The sequence below is a fragment of the Coenobita brevimanus genome, chromosome 30 (genome assembly GCF_032717465.1).
Source record: "Coenobita brevimanus isolate Jiangsu-jjx chromosome 30, ASM3271746v2, whole genome shotgun sequence".
NCBI classification, from domain to species: Eukaryota; Metazoa; Arthropoda; class Malacostraca; order Decapoda; family Coenobitidae; genus Coenobita; species Coenobita brevimanus.
The window spans coordinates 44904552-44927617 of record NC_136983.1 but is presented as its reverse complement, the minus strand read 5'-3'; the positions used below and the strand labels follow the sequence as shown (position 1 = coordinate 44927617).

At 38.8% G+C, this 23066-nt stretch overlaps 1 protein-coding gene across 1 annotated transcript in view; it reads right to left on the bottom strand.

The window, feature by feature from the left end:
• Positions 1-1224: 1224 nt before the first annotated feature.
• The window catches only part of LOC145395187 (uridine-cytidine kinase 2-A-like), a 59514-nt gene continuing 37672 nt past the window's right edge, over positions 1225-23066 (bottom strand). Inside the window, exon 7 of the mRNA XM_080268877.1 lies at positions 1225-1400. Within this exon, the coding sequence (XP_080125003.1) occupies positions 1270-1400 (131 nt within the window). The 3' untranslated portion in view covers positions 1225-1269. The remainder of the gene's footprint in view (positions 1401-23066) is intronic.

Genomic DNA, 23066 nt, shown 5'->3' with positions numbered 1-23066 from the left:
CCCCACCTCCAGCACACAACATGTCTCCCAAATAACAAAACTCTTCCACACACAAGAGATTCACCAGCAAGTTCAATTCTTTCACGTCTGACAATCTCCACCTGCTCTCCCCGGCACGCCGTACACATAAAATCAGCATTATCTCGCAGTCTACCTCTGATACCACTACATCTCTTATGCACCCATTTATCACAAACACCACACAAGATGGAATTACTTCCCACGCCCTTGTGGCAAACTGCACATGGCCACTCTCCCTCGTCTTTGACAGTACTGCCATCCTTGGATTTAAACCCTCATGTTTACATCCAGATGGGGTGTCTTAACTCACTGGTCACCATTCTTCCTGAACTCTCAATACAACACATACAAGGACATGTAATGTACTGTAACCTCAAGTCTTGAGTTATTTTTTTCCAAAAGTTACAAGCATTAAATTATTCTTGTAAAATTTTTCTAGCTTCCCAAACTCACACAGGTGGAGATGTGACTGTATCCAACAGTTTTCACGAAGCAGAAGGGACCTGTTGACGTTAAACAAATGATCTTACCCCTTCAGTACCGTGATGCCTTTAAGGTTTCATTCTTGCTGCCATCAAAAATTTTTATTCAGTTTAGAGAGGACATCTTGTACTGAAAAGGCTAGAAATAAACTCCACTGATCCCAACACTACAAGATGTCTACCCTTACCTTCATCAAATCACTTGGCAGTGGGAATAAAAAAAAAAAAATCTAATAAGGACAGGGATATGGACACCCTTCAAGAAAGACTGATGGTTAGTGTCCAGGATTTTCAGTGGGGCCACCTAATGAACCTGAAGCTTGCAGTAGGCTTCAATAGTTTCAAAACATGTAAGTTTTTTTCTTGTTTACATTAGTAGGGCCTCCTGGAAAACTGACTAATAAACTTCACTTCAAGCCAAAATACTGTACTGTGTATTCTTATACTGCAATGATTACATTAGTGTGGCCCAAAGAAACTGGAAATGATCATTAGCTTCACACATTTTCACAACAAAGACTTTCTACAACAAATTTAGTGTGGTCTTGAGAAGTTACCATGTTTTAAATACAGAAGGGGATTGAGAAAAAAAAATGACAATTTAATTTCAAATATTTGTACCATCAAAACAAAGGATATTTTATGACTGAGCTAATGTATGTGGTTACCTGATGAAGTTTTCTGAGATGAAATTAAGAAGTCTTCAAGAAAAGTTAAGTTAGTTTCCTGTACTTTCAAAATAGAGGGCATCTTAGTGCTGTGGGCATTAATGTGGCCGCTTGAAGAAGTTGTCTGAGTTGTGTCTGGTGCGCTTGATGTGACGGTGAGAGTCATCATCTGCCGCTTGGCCAGGCCGTAGGATGTCTCGGATGTGTTGCACAATCAGGTCAATGGCAACTGTAGACGAGATGATATGGTGTAAAGTGACAAAACATTAAACTCTACTGTTGTAATAATAATAAACAAATAAACAAGACAAACAAGAATAATTCTACAAGCATATATCTATCTATAGCCAGTTACAATAATTTATATAGTACTGGTATATAAATAAAAATACACTTAATATGACTGGCAATAAAATAAAATGTACACCATAATAACAGTACTAAAAACAATACAACAATACACTAAATAAGACAAAATCCCCTGTATACCTGATTAACAATGATGTGACAAAAGCAGAGATACACTACAGAATGGGAGAGGAAACACATGATGACATCTGGAAACTGATATTTGTTATTTCACTTAATTCTGTTCTCAGAAGATACGGTTGCTTAAGTCAGGGTTGGATAGGTCATATGGGTCAGGTCAAGTTTAGTTAAGTTTGGGAAGGTCAGTTCAAGTTAGGCCAGAGTAGTTACGTCTTAGGTTACGCTGTTAGGTTTACATTAGTTTACATTTGGTTAGGTCATCAGGTCAGGTCAGGTCATGTTAGGTTAGGTAAGGATGTGTTACGACAAATTATGAGGCTTTGTTTACATTTATGTACTCATACTCGTGACACGAAAGAAGGGTATCATTTTATTTGACGCGTGTCTGTGTGAACAAAATAATACAGTTCTTATCTGATTTTAGCTAAACTTGGTGGAAGGGTTGATGGCTAGCCAGCTATCCAAGGAGGTAACCTACTGTTTTTGAGAATAATAAGTCAAAGGTGAGGGTCAAGGAGCTAGGTCAAAGTTTGACCCCATAAAGTATACATAAACAGTGTTTACCCAATTTACACTTCAGGGAAGTGTTGAGGTTAATGCAAAAATTAAGAGAGTTAATTACGAGAACAATCAAAGGTCAACGTTTAACTCGTGTGTCCGTGCAAAATCAAAATAACTAACACAACTGTCACCTTATTTGGATTAAACTTGGTGGAAGGGTTGAGGATTAGCCATGGAGATGACCTACTGTTTTTTAGAACAGTAAGTCATAGGTCAAGGTCCCATGGCGAGGCCGGCTAATATGCTTTCTCTCCAGTTTAGATTAAGCTTTGAGGAAGAATTCAGTGTAAGGCAAGGAAAAAGGGATTCAGTTTCAGTCAAAGTCCCAGGGAAAGGTAACACAGCAAGATAAATTCTCTGTGGAAGGGTTCAAGGTATGGCAAGGGTAACACGACTCAAATCTGGATAAAATCAAAGGTCAAGGTCATTCACAGTTCCAATCCAATCTGGACAAAAGTTGTTGCAAGGGTAACGGATCAGGCATGAACAAAGAAATCTGACTTTGAGAACAATTACTGCTGTTGAAAGTCAGTATCACAAGGCAAAGTCAAATGCTCGACCTTCAGACAAACTAGTGAGCTCAAGGACTGCATTCACTAGTGCTTCTTTCTTGAGTAATAGAATAACTTTCTTCTCCGAAAAACATTCGTTTTCAAAGTGGAGAAGTGGGCATCAAAAACTTTAAAATTACACAGTACATCAATGCAGCATTTGTTAGGAGTGTAATGCTATATGGTAGTGAGACCTATGGAGTATAGGATGAGGATGTTCACAGGCTTAAATGTACAGAAATGACAATGATTACATGGACGTGTAATGCATCCTTAAATGCGATGTCTGGGGGGGGGGGGCTAGGGCTGTGAGTGAAGAGTTGAGAGGAAGGATGGGATTGGAGTGCATTGTGGTGTTGTGATGAGGAAGATTAGACTGAAATTGTTAGTGAATGCAAAGATGATGGAGGCTGACAACTGGGTGTGGAAAGTGAGAGGTGTGAACACTGGGGGTAAGGTTCTGAGAGGCAGGTTAAAAAAAAAAAAAAAGACCTGGGATGAGGTCACAGAGCGTGACCTCAGGGATAAGGAACTGAACTGGGAGGCTGCCAGAGATTAAGCAATGTGGACAGCTGCCATTAAGTGACCAAGGCTGACACATGTAGGCATGTTGAAGCCTTTACAAACGACACAATATAATATGACGAATCGTCTCGCCTGTTTATGTAAGCTCCAGCATGCTTGCATGTGCATAAAAAAAACTGACAGTTAATAAGGAAAGTACATACAGTATGTACAGTAGATGCTCCATTTAACAAACATCGATTACGCAGAAGCTCAAGATAACGGAATTACTGTATATTTTTCTGGTATTTTTGCCCTATTTAACAGAAAATTTCCATTAAATCGAGCATAATTCCTTGAAGAAAATTCCATACACAATAATGGATTTCTGGGGGTACTAATTATGAGTTCAGACTGCTGTGTGAAGCACTGAGAGTTAGCATAGTTTGCTAGATTTGGGTTGTCTTCAAGATTTTGCAGATAATAGCTCAAAATACAGGTACTGGAAAATTTTCCTTTATATTGAGCCTTGGTCATGGAACTCGATTTACCAGAAAACTCGAGATAACGGAATGGGGGTTGGCTGAATTAGTTCATTAAATTGAGCATCTACTGTGCGTGCATGCGTGCGTGTGAGTGTGTGTGTGTGTACACTAGCTCCCAAAAGTATCTTTAAAATAAAGTGCTATACATTCTGATGCAATGGTTGATGTATCTGAAACGTGTTGTGAGAAGTGGCAACAAAATTGGTAGCCCTGCTTGCTGGGGAGTGGTTGCCATACACCTGCATACGACCTGGGATTTTATATACCATCTTCTATCTAATGTAACACTAATCACTCTGTCATATAAAGATGTACAGTATTCGATGTTATTATGATGACATAGTAAGACTAGTTAGTTTTAAAATAGGCACGATTAATCTTTCTATGGTTCATCTGTAATGCTTTCACGAGTGTCAGCACAAGAATATCATCACTCTAGACAAATATTATACAAGCTTTCCCAGAACTGATATGTTTGAGAAAGTGTTTATATATTATCTGTGATTATGACTGGGAGACATATGACGCCCAGTATAATGTGAACGGCATAAAAATACTAGAGAGACAGGTAGAGATAAATGAAGTGTAAAGACAGTAAACAAACTTATCTGAAACTAATCCCCAGAGCAGTGTATAAACCCATTTGTCATTGACACACCAGCCGTACTGTGGTGGTGACATGCGAGATTCATTCTTATATTGGACATTATATATGTAAAATAAATACAAGATAAGGTTAAATACACTTTGGGGCGACTCCTTTTATCTATCTAATAACCAGTGTCTCTTCTGCCTGCATCCAGAACAGATACTACCATGACTGTAGCCACGACACCTACTGTGAAGCTGTGCCATTCACGTAACAAAACACCACACCATAATACCTTCCGAAACCAAGATATCGCCACATATGGTAGTATGTATAAATACTGATGTGTGGTTAAAACTGTCAGACATGCAAACCCTATAGGCTATTATTAACCTCTGCATTGTTAATCTATTTGTAGCTGTGATAATGAAAGAATTGTGATGGGTATTTTTCTCATGTTGTTTAATAATCTGAGTTTCACTTATATTCAAGGGGGGCTGGGTGACTCAATGGTGGCGTGTGTAGCTCAAGACCGTGAGGTAGCGAGTTCACGCCCCACCCGGGTAGCTACTCAGCTGAAAGATAGCACTCTCATCACACTATCAGGGCTATATGGTCTAATATAGGCCTAGCTTGGAGAATTCATTTCTTCACTTATATTCGGACGTGACAACTTAGCCCATCGCAGTCCCTTTATATTGGAATAAGGCAACTCTGCCTGTCACAGTTACTGTGTTTCCCAAGATGCATTTATCACAATATAATGTGTGTAATGGGTTATATTCTTTACCACAGAGGTGTAAATATTACTAAACTGTTACCATTTACAAGCCAATGGATGTTTGCAGTCACACAGTGACGTTGATTTGCTTATTAGCAGTACCTTCTATGATGGCTAACCATGCGTACCAACCATACCGAGACAACAAGTGGCCGGGAATAATGTTTCATTCTGTTTATTTTGCCATTCTTCGCACCAGACTTTAAAGATACTTTTGGGTGCTAGTGTACATAATATATATATATATATATATATATATATATATATATTTGATTTATTTATTTATCAAGGAAGTGATAAAAGAAAAAATGAAATTAATACGTCAGTTCTCAAAAAATCAGTGAAACCTTCTGCAGTGACAAAATTTAAAACAACCTTCCAGTGACTCCTTAGGTATGACAGTGTATTCTGTAAGCAATCTTTATTATGTCTGGAGGAACACCACACAATGTAAAGGGGTTCATGGTAGATCACTTCTAACCCCTTCACCATGATACATATCCTTTAAACCACTTACAATAATCTTATTAACAAGAATAAAAATACAAAGTCAATCACAATGAAGGTGTTAATTCCTCCAACATAGTTTGTTCTTGCTATCTCTATTCAAGTTTATTCAGCTTACGAGAGTCCCTTGGTTGTGAAAAGGCATAATTTTTATTTGATTCTTGGCAATATCAAACAATTTTATTTAGACTGAGAACATGCAATTAGTGAAGGGGTTAATGAAGGCAATGGTGTTATAGCTAACTTATCCACTTCAAAAAGTCCCTTCTGCTCTGCATAAGACACTCTGGTGATAGGAAACGTGAAATAAAGAAGAGTTAGACCACTAGATATCAGAATAGTACAGAAAATGGGTGATGATCCATTACATATAAAGGTGCAGCCACACTTGCTTCAAACATGTGACTGACAAGAGGAAACAAGGCTCAGGGGTCCATCCAACATTTACACTTGGATATTGCAGCAGCTCTGACCCGGTACTTCGTTTCATCTTGTCAATCACGTATTTTAGGCAAGTGTGGCTACATCCTTAGCTTCTTGAATAAGAGGTTGCAATGAGGAAGCATAAAATCATTTGGCAGCAGTAAGCCCTTTCAATGGTGACATCTTTTATATTTTATTCCTGTAGCCTTCAGATTTAATTTATGGAAGAACTATAATCAAGAGGTACAGGAAAACTGCATCAAGTTTGAAAAGACTCTTCTAAGCAGAGTTAAGTGACTGACTGTGATGGCAAAAATAAAGTGCATAAGATGTTATGATATAATACAGTACTGTAAGCTATAGCTTACTACAGTACATGAGGTTCTTCCTGGCCTACATAAAACTTGCTTCACACTAGCAAGAATAAAACAGAACAGACATCATAACAGTGTAGGAGTTAACCCCTTCACTACATCACCTTCACATCTCATTTTATGTGCAACCACATAACTGTGGATGTCTGAAGCTGATGCTTCAGAAAGCCATGTAGAAATGAACAGGTTTGATGACTGTATCTAAACCTTTCTAAGCAAAATTGTATGGTATGGCAGAAGCAAAACTAAAATAAAAGAGGATCCCTTGGACGAAAAGAGTTAATGGTGCCTGTTTCCAACCACTTCCCTTTGATTCAAACTGAAGAATCTGGCTGATGCAAGAATTTAAAGCATCAACACAATGAAGAAATTAATACTGACTCTGTCAAGCCTCTTCCTTTAAAAGCTGAATTAAATCATCTGACAGTAGCACAAAAATAATACACGCCAACAGTAGACTGAAGGGGATAACCCATTCAGAAAAATGTCACCTGGGTAAAGATATTATAAATACAGCAGGCAAATGGATGAAATAACTATAATAAAAGGATTTTTGGAAAACTATTTTCTCTCTTTAAATCCAACAACAGAATGAATGCAAAACTGGGAATCTGCAAAACTTCTCTCTTGCAAAGAAAACACAACAAAAGAATGAGTCCCATTAATGATTTCTTCATCATGTGATCCATTTCAAGGACTGGACAACACAAGCCAAGGTAATGATGAATTAAGAAACAGTGAAACAGTTGAGAGGCAAAACATTAAAGTGCAGTGCTGTAAAGAACCACATACAACAACTAAATTACCATGTAAACTACATCACAGGAACTTCCTGTCTGTCCTGTGACATGCATAAAAATGGCTTTGTCAACATTCAGTTTTACTCTTTTGATATGAAAGAGAACATGCACAAGTAAGTGTACACTATGTCTAATCTAAAGTCAATGTTTCTTTTAATTTAGCTATAATGCTGCTAAATTCCATTACTTTTGTTCACTGTCAACAAAATACTGGTACATATGGAGAGTGGATGAAAAAAGTTCCTGTTATCTCCATTTGTCATTAGTCATGTATAAAAAAAAAAAAAAAAAAAAAAAAAAAAAAAAAAAAAAAAGGGTATTTCTGGCTCAACTCAAGTGATGTACATAACAGACACCCACTGGGCTCAGAGTGATTTATGTTCATTTTTCAAATAAAATTACTGTACAGTAATGTCTTATATTAAACTCATACTCCTGTCAAACTTGCTCCCTTTAGCATAAGACAAATTTCCTATAGCAATTTAACAACAACTGTTCTAGAAAAATTACATGTAAAGGAAGATAGTTTATAAAGAATATAGAGTGTATATATATGTTTGTGTGACCACTGCCTGGGAAGGGTGGGATGTCTTGTAGAGGAAAACATGTGAAGCATAATAATACAGTAAATACATTTATGAGAAACTGTCAAAAGAGAAAAAAGTACTATAACGTATACAACAAATGGAATAACATATTCAATACAATGATTTCATGTTATTCTTGCTAAAGCCAGATTACTTTCTTGATGTCCAGAGAGACCTCTCAAGGCGCAAGAAAAGATGACGTACAGATGCCCGGTAAATGGAGGGGAGGGGGTGGGGGGTGGCTGAAGCAGATGCAATGAACACAGCTTTGGAAAACGTCAAAAGAATACATTATACAGCTGCCTTACTGAACATGACAGCTGGTTTAATGCCCCCTCCCCTCCTTTTTTTTTTTTTTAATACTCCCAACATCCAGACTACAGTGTTACACTGTATTCAGTTAAGGACACATCTCTTGTAGTGACGAGAGAATGGTGTGCTGAGGTACTGTGTGCATGACTGGGGAAGAGTGTACAGGATTGTAGCCATTCACATTCAGGCTCCTTTGACTCAGTCTGCTGAATAAAACTGTCTGGCAGTACAGTAGCTGCAATGGAATAAAAGGATTTGTCTCAACCCTAAAAACATTAAATTAGAGGAAGATGACATATGGCAAACAGGTAAAGTATTTGCTCAAGAATGAAGATATTAAAATGCTATCAACACTTTCACTAGTAGTATTACAGTGGCTGACACTGAACAGTTTTATTCTGTGTACAAATTCTTACCAAATATTAAAACAGAGTCTATAAGCATTGGCCAGGAGAGAGAACGACACATTCAAGTAGTTACTGATTTCAACATAAATTTTTAACCTCTTCAACCTGGTGACTTTTTTTTTTTTTTTAGTTTCTTGCTACTTCCAGATGATTTTTCATTCAATTTCAGGCTAACATTTAAACCTGCAGGGATTAGATATTGCCCTAAGTAACCCCTTCTGCAACTTGTGAACCTTCCTAATATGAGCAGAAATCATCACCGAAGTCAAAGGTTAAAAACAAAGCACAAACTAATATAACACAGACCACTAAGGGATTAAATACTGCTTCATTAACACCTTACATTAGCCAAGATCCATCCTAAGATGAGTAGAAACTGTCTGTGGTAGAAGAATTAACTGAAAAATGTCACCAAATTCAGGGGGTTAATAGAGCACAATATAAAACAGAACAGTGAGGGATTAGATACTGCCTTCATTAACCCCTTGTACTGCTTCAGACCCTTCTTGTGTACAAATCATCTGGTGGAAAAAGAACAAACTAAAAAATGTCACCAAATTCAGGGGGTTAATGGAGCACAAATACATATAACACAGAACAGTATGAGCTTGTTATGCCACTGTTTAGTTATGCACAGCCATTATAAGCCAGGGATGTTCCAAAATATCAGACTTTCTATACAACTGGTACTGCAAACTGGGAGAAATGACAAATTAGCTTTCTAGACACCAATGGAACTTTAACCCACTGAGCCCTGTGTTTTTCCTTACATTTTTTCATCTCCAGACCACTTAGGAGCTTAACCCACTGAGCCCTGGGATGTTTTTTTTTTCTATGTGTGTTTTTTATCTGATAATTTAGGAACTTTAACACACTGAACCTCCCCCCCCCCACACACACTTTTTTTTGTGTACAGTTTTCTTTAGTTAAGATACACTTTTGACTGGAGGTGCTACAGCCATTCATCCATCACCCAATCCTATGTTGCCCCAAGAGAAGCATAGAAGCCCGGGGCTAGGCAAGTTGGTCTTGACATTTAAGATGAGAGTGACCAGCCACACTCATCCCTGAGTGGCATTACATGAATATAACATAAATAAACTCCTTCAATATGAGAAGTTTTTCCCATGCCACATGAAATTATATGGCAGCAGCAAATGTTAACTAAAAGGGGCTACTCCCCCCTTGGGGGTAGGGGGGTTTTCAAGAATACTCCCCCAGTATCCCTGCTTGTCGTATGAGACGACTAAAAGGGTTGGCGGAAGGTTAGTGCCCCTCCCAGGAAACAGCTAACTAAAAAATACGAACAAGAAGCCTCGGACAAGGACTGACCAAAAGATGACGACCAAGGACCGGACAATGGATATGGTACGGGTCGCGACATGGAATGTAAGGGGTGCAAATGATGAGGCGAAAGAGAGACAGATTGTCCAGGTGCTTGAGGGTGTGAAAGTGGATGTATGTGAAGTAACTGAAACTAAATGGCGAGGAGAGAGTGTGAGAGAATGGGAGTATGGATGGGGTATATGTGCAGGAGTAGGTGAGAATGAGAGGGCAAAAGAAGGAGTGTGTACTGTTGTGAGTAAAAGATGGAAGAGGAGCATAAGACAGTATGGATCAGTTGGGTCAAGGATTGTGTGGGTAAGATTGAAAGTTGGAATACAAATGTGGGCGATTGTGTGTGTGCATGCGCCAACGCAAGATCATGCAAGCAGAGTGAGCGAAGAGTTATGGACAAATGTGGAAGTGTGCATGGAAAAGTTTGGAAGGAATGAGAGTGTTTTTGATTGGTGATATGAATCGTAAAGTTGGGAATGTGAAGGTGGATGGAATAGTTTGTGAGTGGGATGTGCCTGCTGAGACAGATGAGAATGGCAGTGCGTTAGTGGACATTTGTGCTGGGAGGGGGTTGGTGATAGCCAACACCCTCTTCAGGCATAAAATGATCCACAGGTTTACATGGCGAGTGATAAGAAGGGTGGGCGGTGAACTGAATGAAAGGAAGGCAATGACTGATAATGTGTGTGTGGATGAAAAGGATGCGAAGATGTGTAATGGATGCAAGAGCTTAAAGAGGTTGGAGGAGTGGACTTTCTGACCACTACTTGCTGGTGGCCAGAATCAAGATCCAAATAAGATGGAGAAATAGCAGAAGGGAAGGATGGGAGGAAGTAGTAGTTGCAAGGAGAGTGGAAAGGTTACAAGAGGATGAGAAAAAGACAGAATATAAGAGAGAAGTGGAGGAACGATTGGGTAAATATGAATTGGAGCAGATGGGGGACGTGGAAGGTGTGTGCAGCATATTGACAGAAGAAATATGTGCAGCATGTGATGTGGTGTGTGGAAGGAAGAGAAGATGGATGGGGGTGCAGGGAACAGCGTGGTGGAATGAAGAGGTGAGACAGGCTGTGGCACAGAAGAAAGCATACAATGAATGGATGAGAAATAGGGGCATGGAAGAAGTTGAGAGGCAGAAGAGAGAGTTATATGTAGAAAGAAAGAGAGAGGTGAAAAGATTAGTGAGAGAGAGTAAGAGGAGAGTGGATGAGGAATTTGGAAGGAATTTGAGTGTAAAGTGGAGGGACTGTAAGAAAATGTTCTGGAAAGAGGTGAAAAGAGTAAGACAGGGTAGAAGTGAAGTTAGCAGGGGAGTGAAAGATAAAAATGGTAGATTACTAGTGGAGAAGGGAGAAAAAGTGAGCAGATGGAGAGAACACTTTAAGAAATTGCTGAACATAGAGGATGGAAGTAATGCGGGTATAAGCGGCTGGGGAATGACTGGGAGAATGAGGGAGGTGAGAAAACAGGTAGAAATCAGCAGAAGTTGTGGAAGCAATGAAGAAAGTTAAATTGGGGAAAGCCCCAGGAATTGATGGAGTGTGTGGTGAAATGCTGAAGCATGGGGGAGAGATTGTAGTAGAATGGATGTAGAAGATGTGCAGATTGGCCTGGGAGGAAGGTAGAGTCCTGGAGGATTGGAAGTCAGGTATAATTATTCCCTTGTACAAAGGAAAAGGAGAAAAAGAAGGTTGTGGTAATCATAGGGGCATTTGTCTGCTTAGTGTAATAGGAAAAGTGTATGGTAGGATACTTATTAACAGAGTTAGGGAAATAACAGAGGAATTAATTGGAGACGAACAGGGAGGCTTTCGGAAGGGAAGAGGTTGTGCAGATCAGATACTCAATCTTAGATCTTTGGTGGAAAAGTTTCTAGAGAAGGGAAAGAAGTTGTATGCGGCCTTCATGGATTTGGAGAGAGCATATGACAGGGTGGATAGACATGGATTGTGGAATGTATTAAGAATATATGGAGTAGATGGGAAGTTGTTGAATGTTGAATGCTATGAAGAGTATGTATGATGGTGCTAAGGCTGCAGTGCGTGTGGATGGTGAACTGAGTGAATTTTTCTCTTTGAAGGTTGAGTTAAAACAGGGATGTGTCATGTCTCCATGGTAGTTTTAATCTGTACATGGATGGGGTAATAAAAGAGGTACAAGGTAGGGTAGTGGATGTTGGAGTGGCCCTGGTGATAGAGGGTAATGTTTGGAAATTCCTTGTACTGTTGTTTGCAGATGATACTGTGTTGTTGAGTGAAGACGAAAGGAAGCGGCAAGGCTTGGTGGATGAGTTTGGGAGAGTGTGTAAGAAATGGAATCTAGAGGTGAATGTAGGGAAGAGTAAAGTGATGGTCTTTGAGAGAGGTGAAGTCAGTGAATGTACAGTGAGGCTGGATGGTGAGGAAATGGAAAATGTGAGTACATTTAAGTACTTGGGTAGTGTGATGAGTAAGGACGGAAGTTTGGAGGGTGAAGTGCTTGAAAGGGTACAACAGGGAAGAAAGGTTGCTGATTCCTTGAAAGCAGTGATAAGAAACAGGGAAGTGAGCATGGAAGTGAAAAAGTTACTACATGACAATATTGTGATACCAACTCCAATGTATGGAAGTGAAGCTTGGATGCTGTTGGAGGGACACAAGTCAAGAGTGAGAGCAGTGGAAATGAGTTATTTAAGAGGAGCCTGTGGAGTCACATGGAGAGACAGACTATCAAATGAGGATATAAAAGAGAATTGTGGTGTGGATGTGGATGTGATAGGAAGCATTAGGAGGAACACACTGAGGTGGTTTGGTCATGTAGAGAGGATGGAGGGTGAGAGACTGATGAGGAGAGTGTATGTGAGTGAGGTGGAGGGGGGGAGAGGGAGGGGGAGGCCGAGGATGAGATGGAGGGATGGAGTGGAGAGGTATATGAGAGAGGGGGGTGTGAGTTGGGAGCAGGGCAGTGAAATGGCGGGGGACAGGGCGACGTGGAGGCGATATGTTTGTGGCCACCCCGTACGGGACTGAGGCGTCTGGCAATAGATAGACAGATAGACCTACATTCACTGAGTTGATAGATAATGTTCCCAGTAAATATTAAGGGACTAAGTATGGAAGCTGCCAAGGATCGAGCAGCATAGAGAGCCACCATTTGGTGACCAAGGCCAACACCTCCAAGTAGGTTGCAGCCAACAAATACGAACTATTGTGAATGCCAAGTCAAACAAAAACAAAAAAGACCAACTGATAACAAGGACTTACTGTAAATAAAAACAGTACAGTACATACTTCCATGCTCAGTACCACCAAACCACATACCTGATACAAGTTCTTACTCTCTAACATTAAAGACAGTTAAACATGTTAGTCTAACTCTTTCAGTACAATGGCATATCTTTTCTGGTTATTCTTGTTACCAACAGACAACTTTACTTAACCTGGGGGGTTTGAAGTGATGGAAGTGCTGGAAACTTACCAACCTCTTTGCTAAGGTATGAAATAATGGAAACAACTTTACCTCTTTTTTACACTAACATGACTCAAAGTTTTGTCCTTTTGCAGCTTAGTTCACGCAGTTCAGTGGCACAAAAAGACAATACTACAGCTTTACATCCTTTCCACAGCATATCTTGGTGGCTGGCATCATATTCTAGTGTCTACAAACTCTTACAGCTCAGCACTCAAGATGGAGAGATGGTAATTTTAGATCAAGTTAAAGTAAGAAGGGTATACATGTACTAACCTTTTCACTACACGAATATGGTCTCCCTATGGCTCAATAAAATATCCTGAGGTAACAAGAATAAAATAAGACAAGATTTTACGGAAGAGGAAAGGTTTACACAGCCACATAACATAACAGAGTACAGTAAAGCAAGCACAACCATGGTACTGTACTGCAGTCCTAAAACTGAACATGCATTGGTATTGTCTGCATGCTGGCCCAACCTCATGCCATTTCTGGAGACCCAAGGCCATCAACAAACCATCAGTATGTTGCTATGATAAATATTTCTATATCTTTACAAATACCTAAACCTGCAATACAGTCTGTTACGAGACATTTTTTGATTTTTCAAACAAACATCCGCTCACACCCAACAGCTCTCACATGTCACCTGGCACTTGGGTTTTAACAGCCAATGTCTCTCTTCTGATAAACTGTACTAGGATTATTATATTACAGATCTGGTGTTATAATAACTTTTGTTTAGTCTATCACCCACCATCTTTGCTCAGTTAAAATATGGATATCACATTCATATCTGCTGCTTTGGTATTACTGGGGGTATATTTATGACATGTCTGTGAGGCCATACTGTAAGGAGCAGCAAACATGGCAATGCTAAATTAATATCCACTAACTGTTCCCCATAACAGCTGGGATCAAACCCACAACCACAATCCCCAACCCAAAGCTCAATATATTCCACCACCATCTCCCAAAACACCAGCAAGTACGTACTGTACAGTATCTTCGTCTAAAAATTATGTTATGTAATTAACATCCTTACAAATTATGATGCAGCGGCACATAACACTAGTCCCCAGCACCTGAAAATAGTTAAGAATGCTTCATGTTAAACCTGACCCACTACAAGTTCAAAACATATAATGCAGTCATGATGTCCAACCTCCAATATGTCTACTTACGACCCACACAAACCCTGTCCAATAATAAAAGACAAAACACTGCACCATAAAGAATGCTGGATGGTTAGGACACTTTAGCTTTCTCTGGCTACTGCTAGATGATTTTTTTGACTGGGAAAAGAACCCTGACCTTAAAGGGTTAATAAATGCACCATGTATGTTACAAAGACAGAGAACTACGCAAAACCACAAACTCAGTAACACATACCAGGAAGGCAAGGAAACATACAATATGACATGTTATGAGATGATGCAATGACATTTGTGTCCTACAAGGGAGCTGTATGGAAGATATCAACTGCATCAAAAATTAATGTGAATAATATGTGTATAAGAAAAGGAGTAACACAATTACAAGAGCACCGGTATTCTACAGGGTTACGTAGAGAAAGAAGGTATGATTTGGCAAGTGGATTATATACATCTTAACTATGGTTATACCCAGATGATGAAAATAAGCTTTGGAAAGAGGTCCTTTGGTTGAAAGAGTGAAGCAATTTAATTGTAATCCTGCCAATCTTCCAATTACCTCCTTTAGCTTAGGAAGCACTTTTTGCACAAAAGAGGCTAGAATAGACAGTCTAAATAAACCCTTTCAATACCCCAGGATCTTTTCTGTACTGAATACCACAATGTTGTCTGAAGGTAAAAAAAAAAAAAAAAAAAATTGCGAATTGCAAAGTAGACGAAGATTATTAAGGGACTAATATATATATATATATATATATATATATATATATATATATATATATATACCTGTATATATAAAGTTCATTCAGATAAAACACAAAAGACACTCAGCAAAATACGAGGTGCTACTATGCAAATAAACCAAGGTGACGTGGTAACAGCAAGCACAATATAAGAAGTGATGTGTTAAGTAACTACATAATATATCACTAAACTAGTGAAGATTAACTATCATGAATGATCATCATACTGTATAAATTTAACTTGCATTATTAATGGGATGTTAGCTTTTACTTATGGTTAAGGAAAACTTTAAAGCTTATAATTTACACTAATTTAGTTTAAAAAAAGTGAAATTTATTGATCATCAAAGCAATAATAAATTAATATGCAATGCAAAAAATAAAACAAAGCACTCACCTTAATCATGGAAGGCTTGGCTCATCCCCAAACATATATCAGTTAAGGTGGCACATTTTACAATCCCACAAAGCTAGTTTCACAAAATTCATAAAAATCACGAACACAACTTCTATTTAAAAAACAAAATGGGAATAAATTAATTATTAAAACAATCAGGTCACTCATGACACAATCCACAACAGAAGTAACTGCTATAGTATTTTATGTTAGTATGCTATAAGGCAATTTATATTTCACCTTGGCCCTAATACGTTCACTGAAGCAAAAGATCAAACTTCTACCACTGATCAATAATCATTTCTGTCCTTTGTAATGGTCAACAGTATAGTAACAGCCAATTCCAAATTGCCTTCTGGATGCAGGGACCTGAGGCTGGACTACCACTGTCCATCACATTATACTAGGCTGTAGCTCAGTATAATTAGATAAACCCCAATGCAGCAAAAGTGTGTTTAAATCAGGCACAAAATGTTATATATTGTTATAAGGTTTTACTGTAATTACTTGTTCATACGATGCTGGCCACCTTAACATTGCACTGCACACTACCATCATTGGACAGATGAGGGTGTCTTATGTGTAACCACACCAAGATATCATGGTGACAACACAAGTAGTATATGTTCTTGGTTAAGTGGTAGCTAGCAACAATATTTATCAGAATTATCCAAGAAGTAAATATACTGATGTTCACAAGATATTCAACAGCAGAAGTGCAAGCTTCTGTTTCAACACACTCTAACTGCTTGTTGAAATATACTTGATACATAACTAACTCTGAGTGCAGTACTGCAGCTTACACAACAGTACAATACACTTCAAATCATCGTTTCTCTTGTCAAAACAACTTTGACATACATAGAAAGTTTACTGTTTATATGTGTGGGATGATATTTGCCTTCCAGAAACACAGGTTCAAACTTAAACAGTGTGCATACAGTCCTAACAAGCCTAAACTACAAAGCAGTTTCTACAGGGTGATGCTACAAAAAAGTCTTCTGATAATACAGTACCAATATGAAGACTGTACATGTGCTTACTGTCAGCTTCTCATCCATCATCAGGTTATTTTTTTACTGTGTGCAATATTTTTGTATCAAGCTAATGTCTGTTCTGGATCATTCCTGCCATCACCAAACAAGTACAGTACAGTATATTCAACTATAAAGACCCTTTGTAGTGAAGGGGGTTTAAGGATACCATTTCTAGCATTTTGATATCAAGTAAAGAGCTTTTATGATTTCTAATTCCTACTCTTTGATCCCTCCCATCCCATGTTATAGTGTTATAGACAACAATTTTAAGGATACCATTTCTAGCATTTTGATATCAAGTTGGGTCTGGTTAGTACTTGGATGGGTGACCGCCTGGGAACACCAGATGCTGTTGGCATCCCTACGTGTCAAGTGGGGTTGGTGGAGGATTAGTGCCCCTCCCTGTAAAACAATTAACTCTAAGCCATTGGCCACCCCGTCTGGGATACATGGCGTCTGGCAATGAATGAATGAATGAATGATATCAAGTAAAGGGCTTTTATGATTTCCTATTCCTACCCTTTGATCCCTCCCATCCCATGTTATAGCGTTATAGACAACAATGACTGAATGTATGAGAAGGGCAAAATATTATCTACTACCATTTTGTGCCCAAGTAGGTTCAAGGCTGCCTGCAATATACAGTCAGTGCTAATGGTGGTGTCCTCATATCCCAATAACAACAAAAAATAGGCATGTGTGAAACCTATTACTCCCATGTGTGTTTGTTACTTTATTTATTTACTGGTGTTGTCTAGGATGACACGCATGGAGTAAGTAGATGGTAAAGTAATTCCTTTGCTATGGGATACATTTACAACAAATGATGGTCAGTGTATACAGTTTTCTTGTCAGTACCATACTAAATCATCTAAGCTACTTTACAGTTTTAACTGTTTAAAGACAAATGCATTGGAATGCTTATTAAACAAAAATAGCACAATGAATAATAAACACGTCCTACATAGGAACTGATACATAGACTATTATTGGAAAGGAATACGTGTCCTTCTGCTCTTAAATATGAAATTCTGAGGCCTTGAAAAATCCTGAAACACAAACATCCCTGCGACCCTGAAAAGTCTAAAAAAAAATGTAAAATAACTCAGAGAAATGAAAAGGATACATTACCATGTGAAAGGATGAAGTTTCTTTGATTGGTGAACAGATCAAAGTGGACAGCATTAGTGTAACCTATTTCTCTCATAAATGGGGTGGGCTGGATTAGGAAATAGGGAAGGACTATTTTGTCACAATCATCCCCTATTGATCCAGGAGGGAGCAAGACATCGGAAATCTACTAAATATACCGTCAACTACACATCTGTTTATCAATGTACTGTTTGATGTCTAATCCTTAAAGTCTATCTAAAAAATGACTAAAGCAAAAACACCTCCAAGACTTTGTAAAGTATGACCTCTCTTTCATACCACTTAATGCTGTCTCCCATTATCACAGTCCATATACACTACACTCTCATTGTTTAATTCTCTTCCATGCATTCCAAACATCAGCCTGATTCCTGGTCTTCCTCTCCTCTTTTCCCATAAACCATGTACCATCCTCTATGTCAGTTAAGTTTTCATACTGCTAAAAACAATCCTGATAACCATTCCTAGTACATATACCTCCATATTGATTGGACTACAAGTGTGTTCATTTGCCCACTTACTTGTGCTGTCCTGCACAAAAAGTATTTCCAACTGTCACTCTTTATCATGATGCTCCAAAGTGAACCCAAGTTCCTGTATATACTTACACAGTGATACTGATATGTACAAAAATAACCTTAAAGAACTATCTCACTACCATGTAAGACACACACACACACACACACACACACAAATGAGAAAATGTAACTAACTAATTGAAGACTTAAAATTATTTACACCTATCCATAGCAACACCGAATAAAACAAAAGATGACAGTAATAAACCTGTGAACTCAATTAGCTGAGCAGATATCTGTTCATACAAGTGGTTTGCCAAGCGAAGTTTCTAGCATATTTAAATCTTTGCAAATTTCTGGATACTAATTGCACAAACTGGCCATCAGCATGTAAAAAAAAGGAAAAAATTACCAACAGGCAACATTATTTCAGCAAATTTGTGGGTCTACTAATCCGAGGTGTTAAACCAATGAAGACCCTGATGATGATTATTTTTTTCTACATCATGTGGTACTATAATTTTCATCCACTCTTTCCTTGTTTAATCAGGAGTACAGAGGTTACGCTACTTAGTTCAAACATTTAATGCAAGTGACCAACTGCTTATCTCTGAGCAGTATTATGTGAGCAATTATGGAAAACCTCAACCACACCTTGGACGTAATCACTCATGGGCCACATGCCGCTGGAGTGCCATCCACTAGACCACTATATATCCCTCTGGTTATATGTCTACCACCCAGCACAGCAACAACACAGTAAAAATCATGTACAACTGCAGGAAAAATCTTTTATTGTAATTACATATTTCATGGCTATTTTAACCCAAATTTCCTAAAAAACACATAGGCTAGTGGTATCTAACACTATCATAACTGTCCTTTTTCAATACACCAAATGTTTTATTACTCTTACTCAAGAATCAACTTTTACACTTTTGGGGTTCTGAAATGAAGCGAGATTCCAACCTAACTCATCAAATGCTGTACCTGAATCCAATGACAGAAATAATTTACAAATTTTTGTTGCCACCTGACAGTTTTCTTTTAACCACGGAGAGAGATTTCATTGTGGACAGCTGAACTGAGATTGTTTATACCTCGTTTATAATTCATTCAATGTGAAACACTTTCCCACAGCTGTATAAAATCATCTGGAGACAACATGAATAAACTAATAAAGATGCCATTAAATTCAATTGGTTAATGTTGATTATAATCTAAATTGGCTTAAAAGAACCATCTTCCCATCCTGAATGCTGAATTCCAATAACAGATTACACAATAAAATGATGATGTTCAAGAATAAATGCTATGGAAAGAATGTAGAGCCTCAGTATTGTCTTATTTTGCCACCAGACTATATGAGAAGTGAAATAAGTACCAGCTTATGTCTGCTGGAAATTAAGTGGTGGATCCCATGGATTAACTAACAATTTTCAACCCCTAACTACTGTATGAGTACAATTCACCACAGCCAAATAATATAATTTTGTGGCAGCATGAGTGAAAGCAGTGGAAACGAGTTATTTGAGAGGAGCATGTAGAATTACGTGGAGAAACAGATTGATGAATGAGAATGTGAAGAAACATTGTGGTGTGGATGTGGATATGATAGAACGTTAGTAGAAATACACTGAGGTGGTTTGGCCACTTGGAGAGGATGAAGAACGAGAGACTAAAGAGAAGAGTGTATGCAAGTGAGGTGGAGGAGGGGGGAGAGGGATGGGGAGACCAAGGATGAGATGGAGGGATGGAATGGAGAGGTATATGTGAGAGGGGGCTGTGAGCTGGGAGCAGGGCAGTGAATTGGTGTTAGACAGGGTGACATGGAGGCGATTTGTTTGTGGCCACCCCTTACGGGATTGAGGCATCTGGCAATAGATAGACAGACTAGACAGATGAGTAAAATAAGTTAATGGACCCCATAAAAGCCAAAAGGGTTAATCACTTCACTGCAATGACATAGTTTACAGTTTATTCTCACTGGCACAATGTTTGGAGGTGGAGAGAAAACTAAAAAAAAATGTTACTGGACTGAAGTAGCTGACAAAAAAAAAAAAAAAAAAAAAAAAAAAATCAAATTATTCTATTCTATCACTGGGTCTGTTTCCGCCTCATCAGCAGTACAGGGGCCTGGAGCTAAGCTTATCAGTTCTAACATTTAAGGTGAAAGTGACCAGCACTGTTTGACCACATGGCAATAAGTGAGCTATAAACCATGGGCACCTTTTGGTTTTATACAATTCCACGTCCCACCTGGATGGAGTGTCTTGACCTGTGAGACCACCTGACATCATTTGGGTACACCACCCTTATCAAACAAGGAAAATTATGAGAACTTAGTGTAGTGTGGCCAGACTACTGACCACAACTGCATATCCCAAGTACTGTGTGCACTAAAAGTGGGTTTACAACATACATCTTTCTCATTTCAGATCCTTATGTGACTACACTTTGTTCGCCTTGACCTGGCAGATATTATCATCACTTTGCAACTGTCTTCCCCCCCCCCCCTGAAAAAAAAAAAAAAAATCAGTACTGTATTATGGCTCCACTTCCTTTTGTCAATACGTGTGCTCCTTTGTAACTACCATCATGCTGTATTCTCATGTTAAATCTTGTTCCAGTTCAATGGCAGAATATGGCTAGTAACACAGTTCTACAACCTTTCCAAAGTACATTTGGGTGACTTTAAAGATCATATTCCAATGTTATTTTCATTACATCAGTGGCAGAATAAGACAATACTACATTGGTGCCAAAGCAGTTTTTTGTGATTTGCACCATACTCTGGTGATAATCTCGTTACAGACCAGCATTCAAGATAGTGATATGCGATTTTCAGGCAAGTCAAAGTGGACAGAGTATAATACACATATTTAATCAACTTCATAATATACAAATCACATGATATGCCAATAATTTCCCAACATATCAATTTCATTAACTGTTCAGCACAATGTCTTTTGTATTTAATTCTTGCTAGCAACTGAAAGTTTTACTCAGTTTTAGGGAGACTTATCATGGTGAGAGTTAGTAACATAACTTCACAACGAGAAGTGGTGTTGGAGAGAGATGCCTTCATGTGGTGGCACAAATGTAACTGGATGGCTATTGCCTTGTTATACAAACATCCTTTTACTCCCTCCCCATCCCCCAAAAGGACAATGGACTGCAGAAGTGCAACTTTACCCTGCATCCCACTGGAGTCACATTTCTGATAAGCCTGGAGCCACAACAACCACAAAAGGTCTCTTCATCATTAAAAAAGTACACAGCAAGCAAGAATAAAATAAAGACATATTGTAACCATGAGCATAATAAAAGGGCTAAAGGCCAGCAAATTTTTCTACATTCCATACCTTCGGATTGCCACAGCATGACAGGGAAAGACTAGCAAACACTTAACGACTTGTACCCTGTGCACTGAGCTGAGATACAATATTGTGTTCTCCTTGATGGCATATGATTTTACTCAAGTGAAGAAAATCACATGAAGTAAAAAGGACAATAGCTATCTAAACTCTTCCATCATTTAGGCCAATGACTAGGCACTTCATGCTAGCTAAAGCCAGATTATTTTGTTTGGCTAAAGGAAGTCCCTAGTGGGATTTAACGAGTTGGTCCAACCTGGGTAATCAATCACAGCTAAGACCACATGATTTTACCAAACTGAGGGTAACCCCATAAAGTGGCACCTTACACCCACACAGTGACACTGTATGCCCACACAGTGACACCTTACACCCACACAGTGACACTGTATACCCACACAGTGACACCTTACACCCACACAGTGACACCTTACACCCACACTGTGACACCTTACACCCACACAGTGACACTGTATACCCACACAGTGACACCTTACACCCACACAGTGACACCTTACACCCACACTGTGACACCTTACACCCACACAGTGACACTGTATACCCACACAGTGACACCTTATCCTGGTGTCTCGATCAAATATCACAACCACCTTTTCTAATTACGAATCTCAAGTTTTGTCACTTACACGCATTTCCTAAATCCATTACCTACTTTGATTATGTCTCCACAAGATCTCCCTCTCTCTCTCTCTCTCTCTTTCTTCCATCATAATGCTGAAGAGCAGTATGTCCTTCAATAATCAGCCTCTCCATACTTTCCATCAACCTATCAATTGCTGCTCTACTATATACTGATTTGCATCCTACCACACCAAGCAAACTGTAATACTGTACAATAGTCACGGCCACTCCCATTTTATTATTTCAAGTATAGAGGTCTCAGGCTAGAAGAGTGTACTTTTGAACATTTAAGCTCTGAGTAAAAGGGCATTTTCTTGGGGCAAGGAAAATCATCTGGAATTAGCCTGTCCTCTACCCAAGTAAAACACACAATCAGCTGGTAATCAAGTCAATCATTAACCCTTGGGACACACCGAGGATTTCCTTTTGTGAGCTAAATCTTGTGGTGGTACCCATGATAACACCTACACACAAGCTATCCACTACCGTTCATTTAAGGATGCCTGGATATACTGCATTTAAACAGGCCCTCCTTATAATTTCTATGACTCTATAGCTACTATTCTACCATACTCCTTCCCTCTCAAACCCCCTATAATCATTATAATATCTCAACAGCCTCACAACTGCATGCGGTTGACTACACACATATATTAC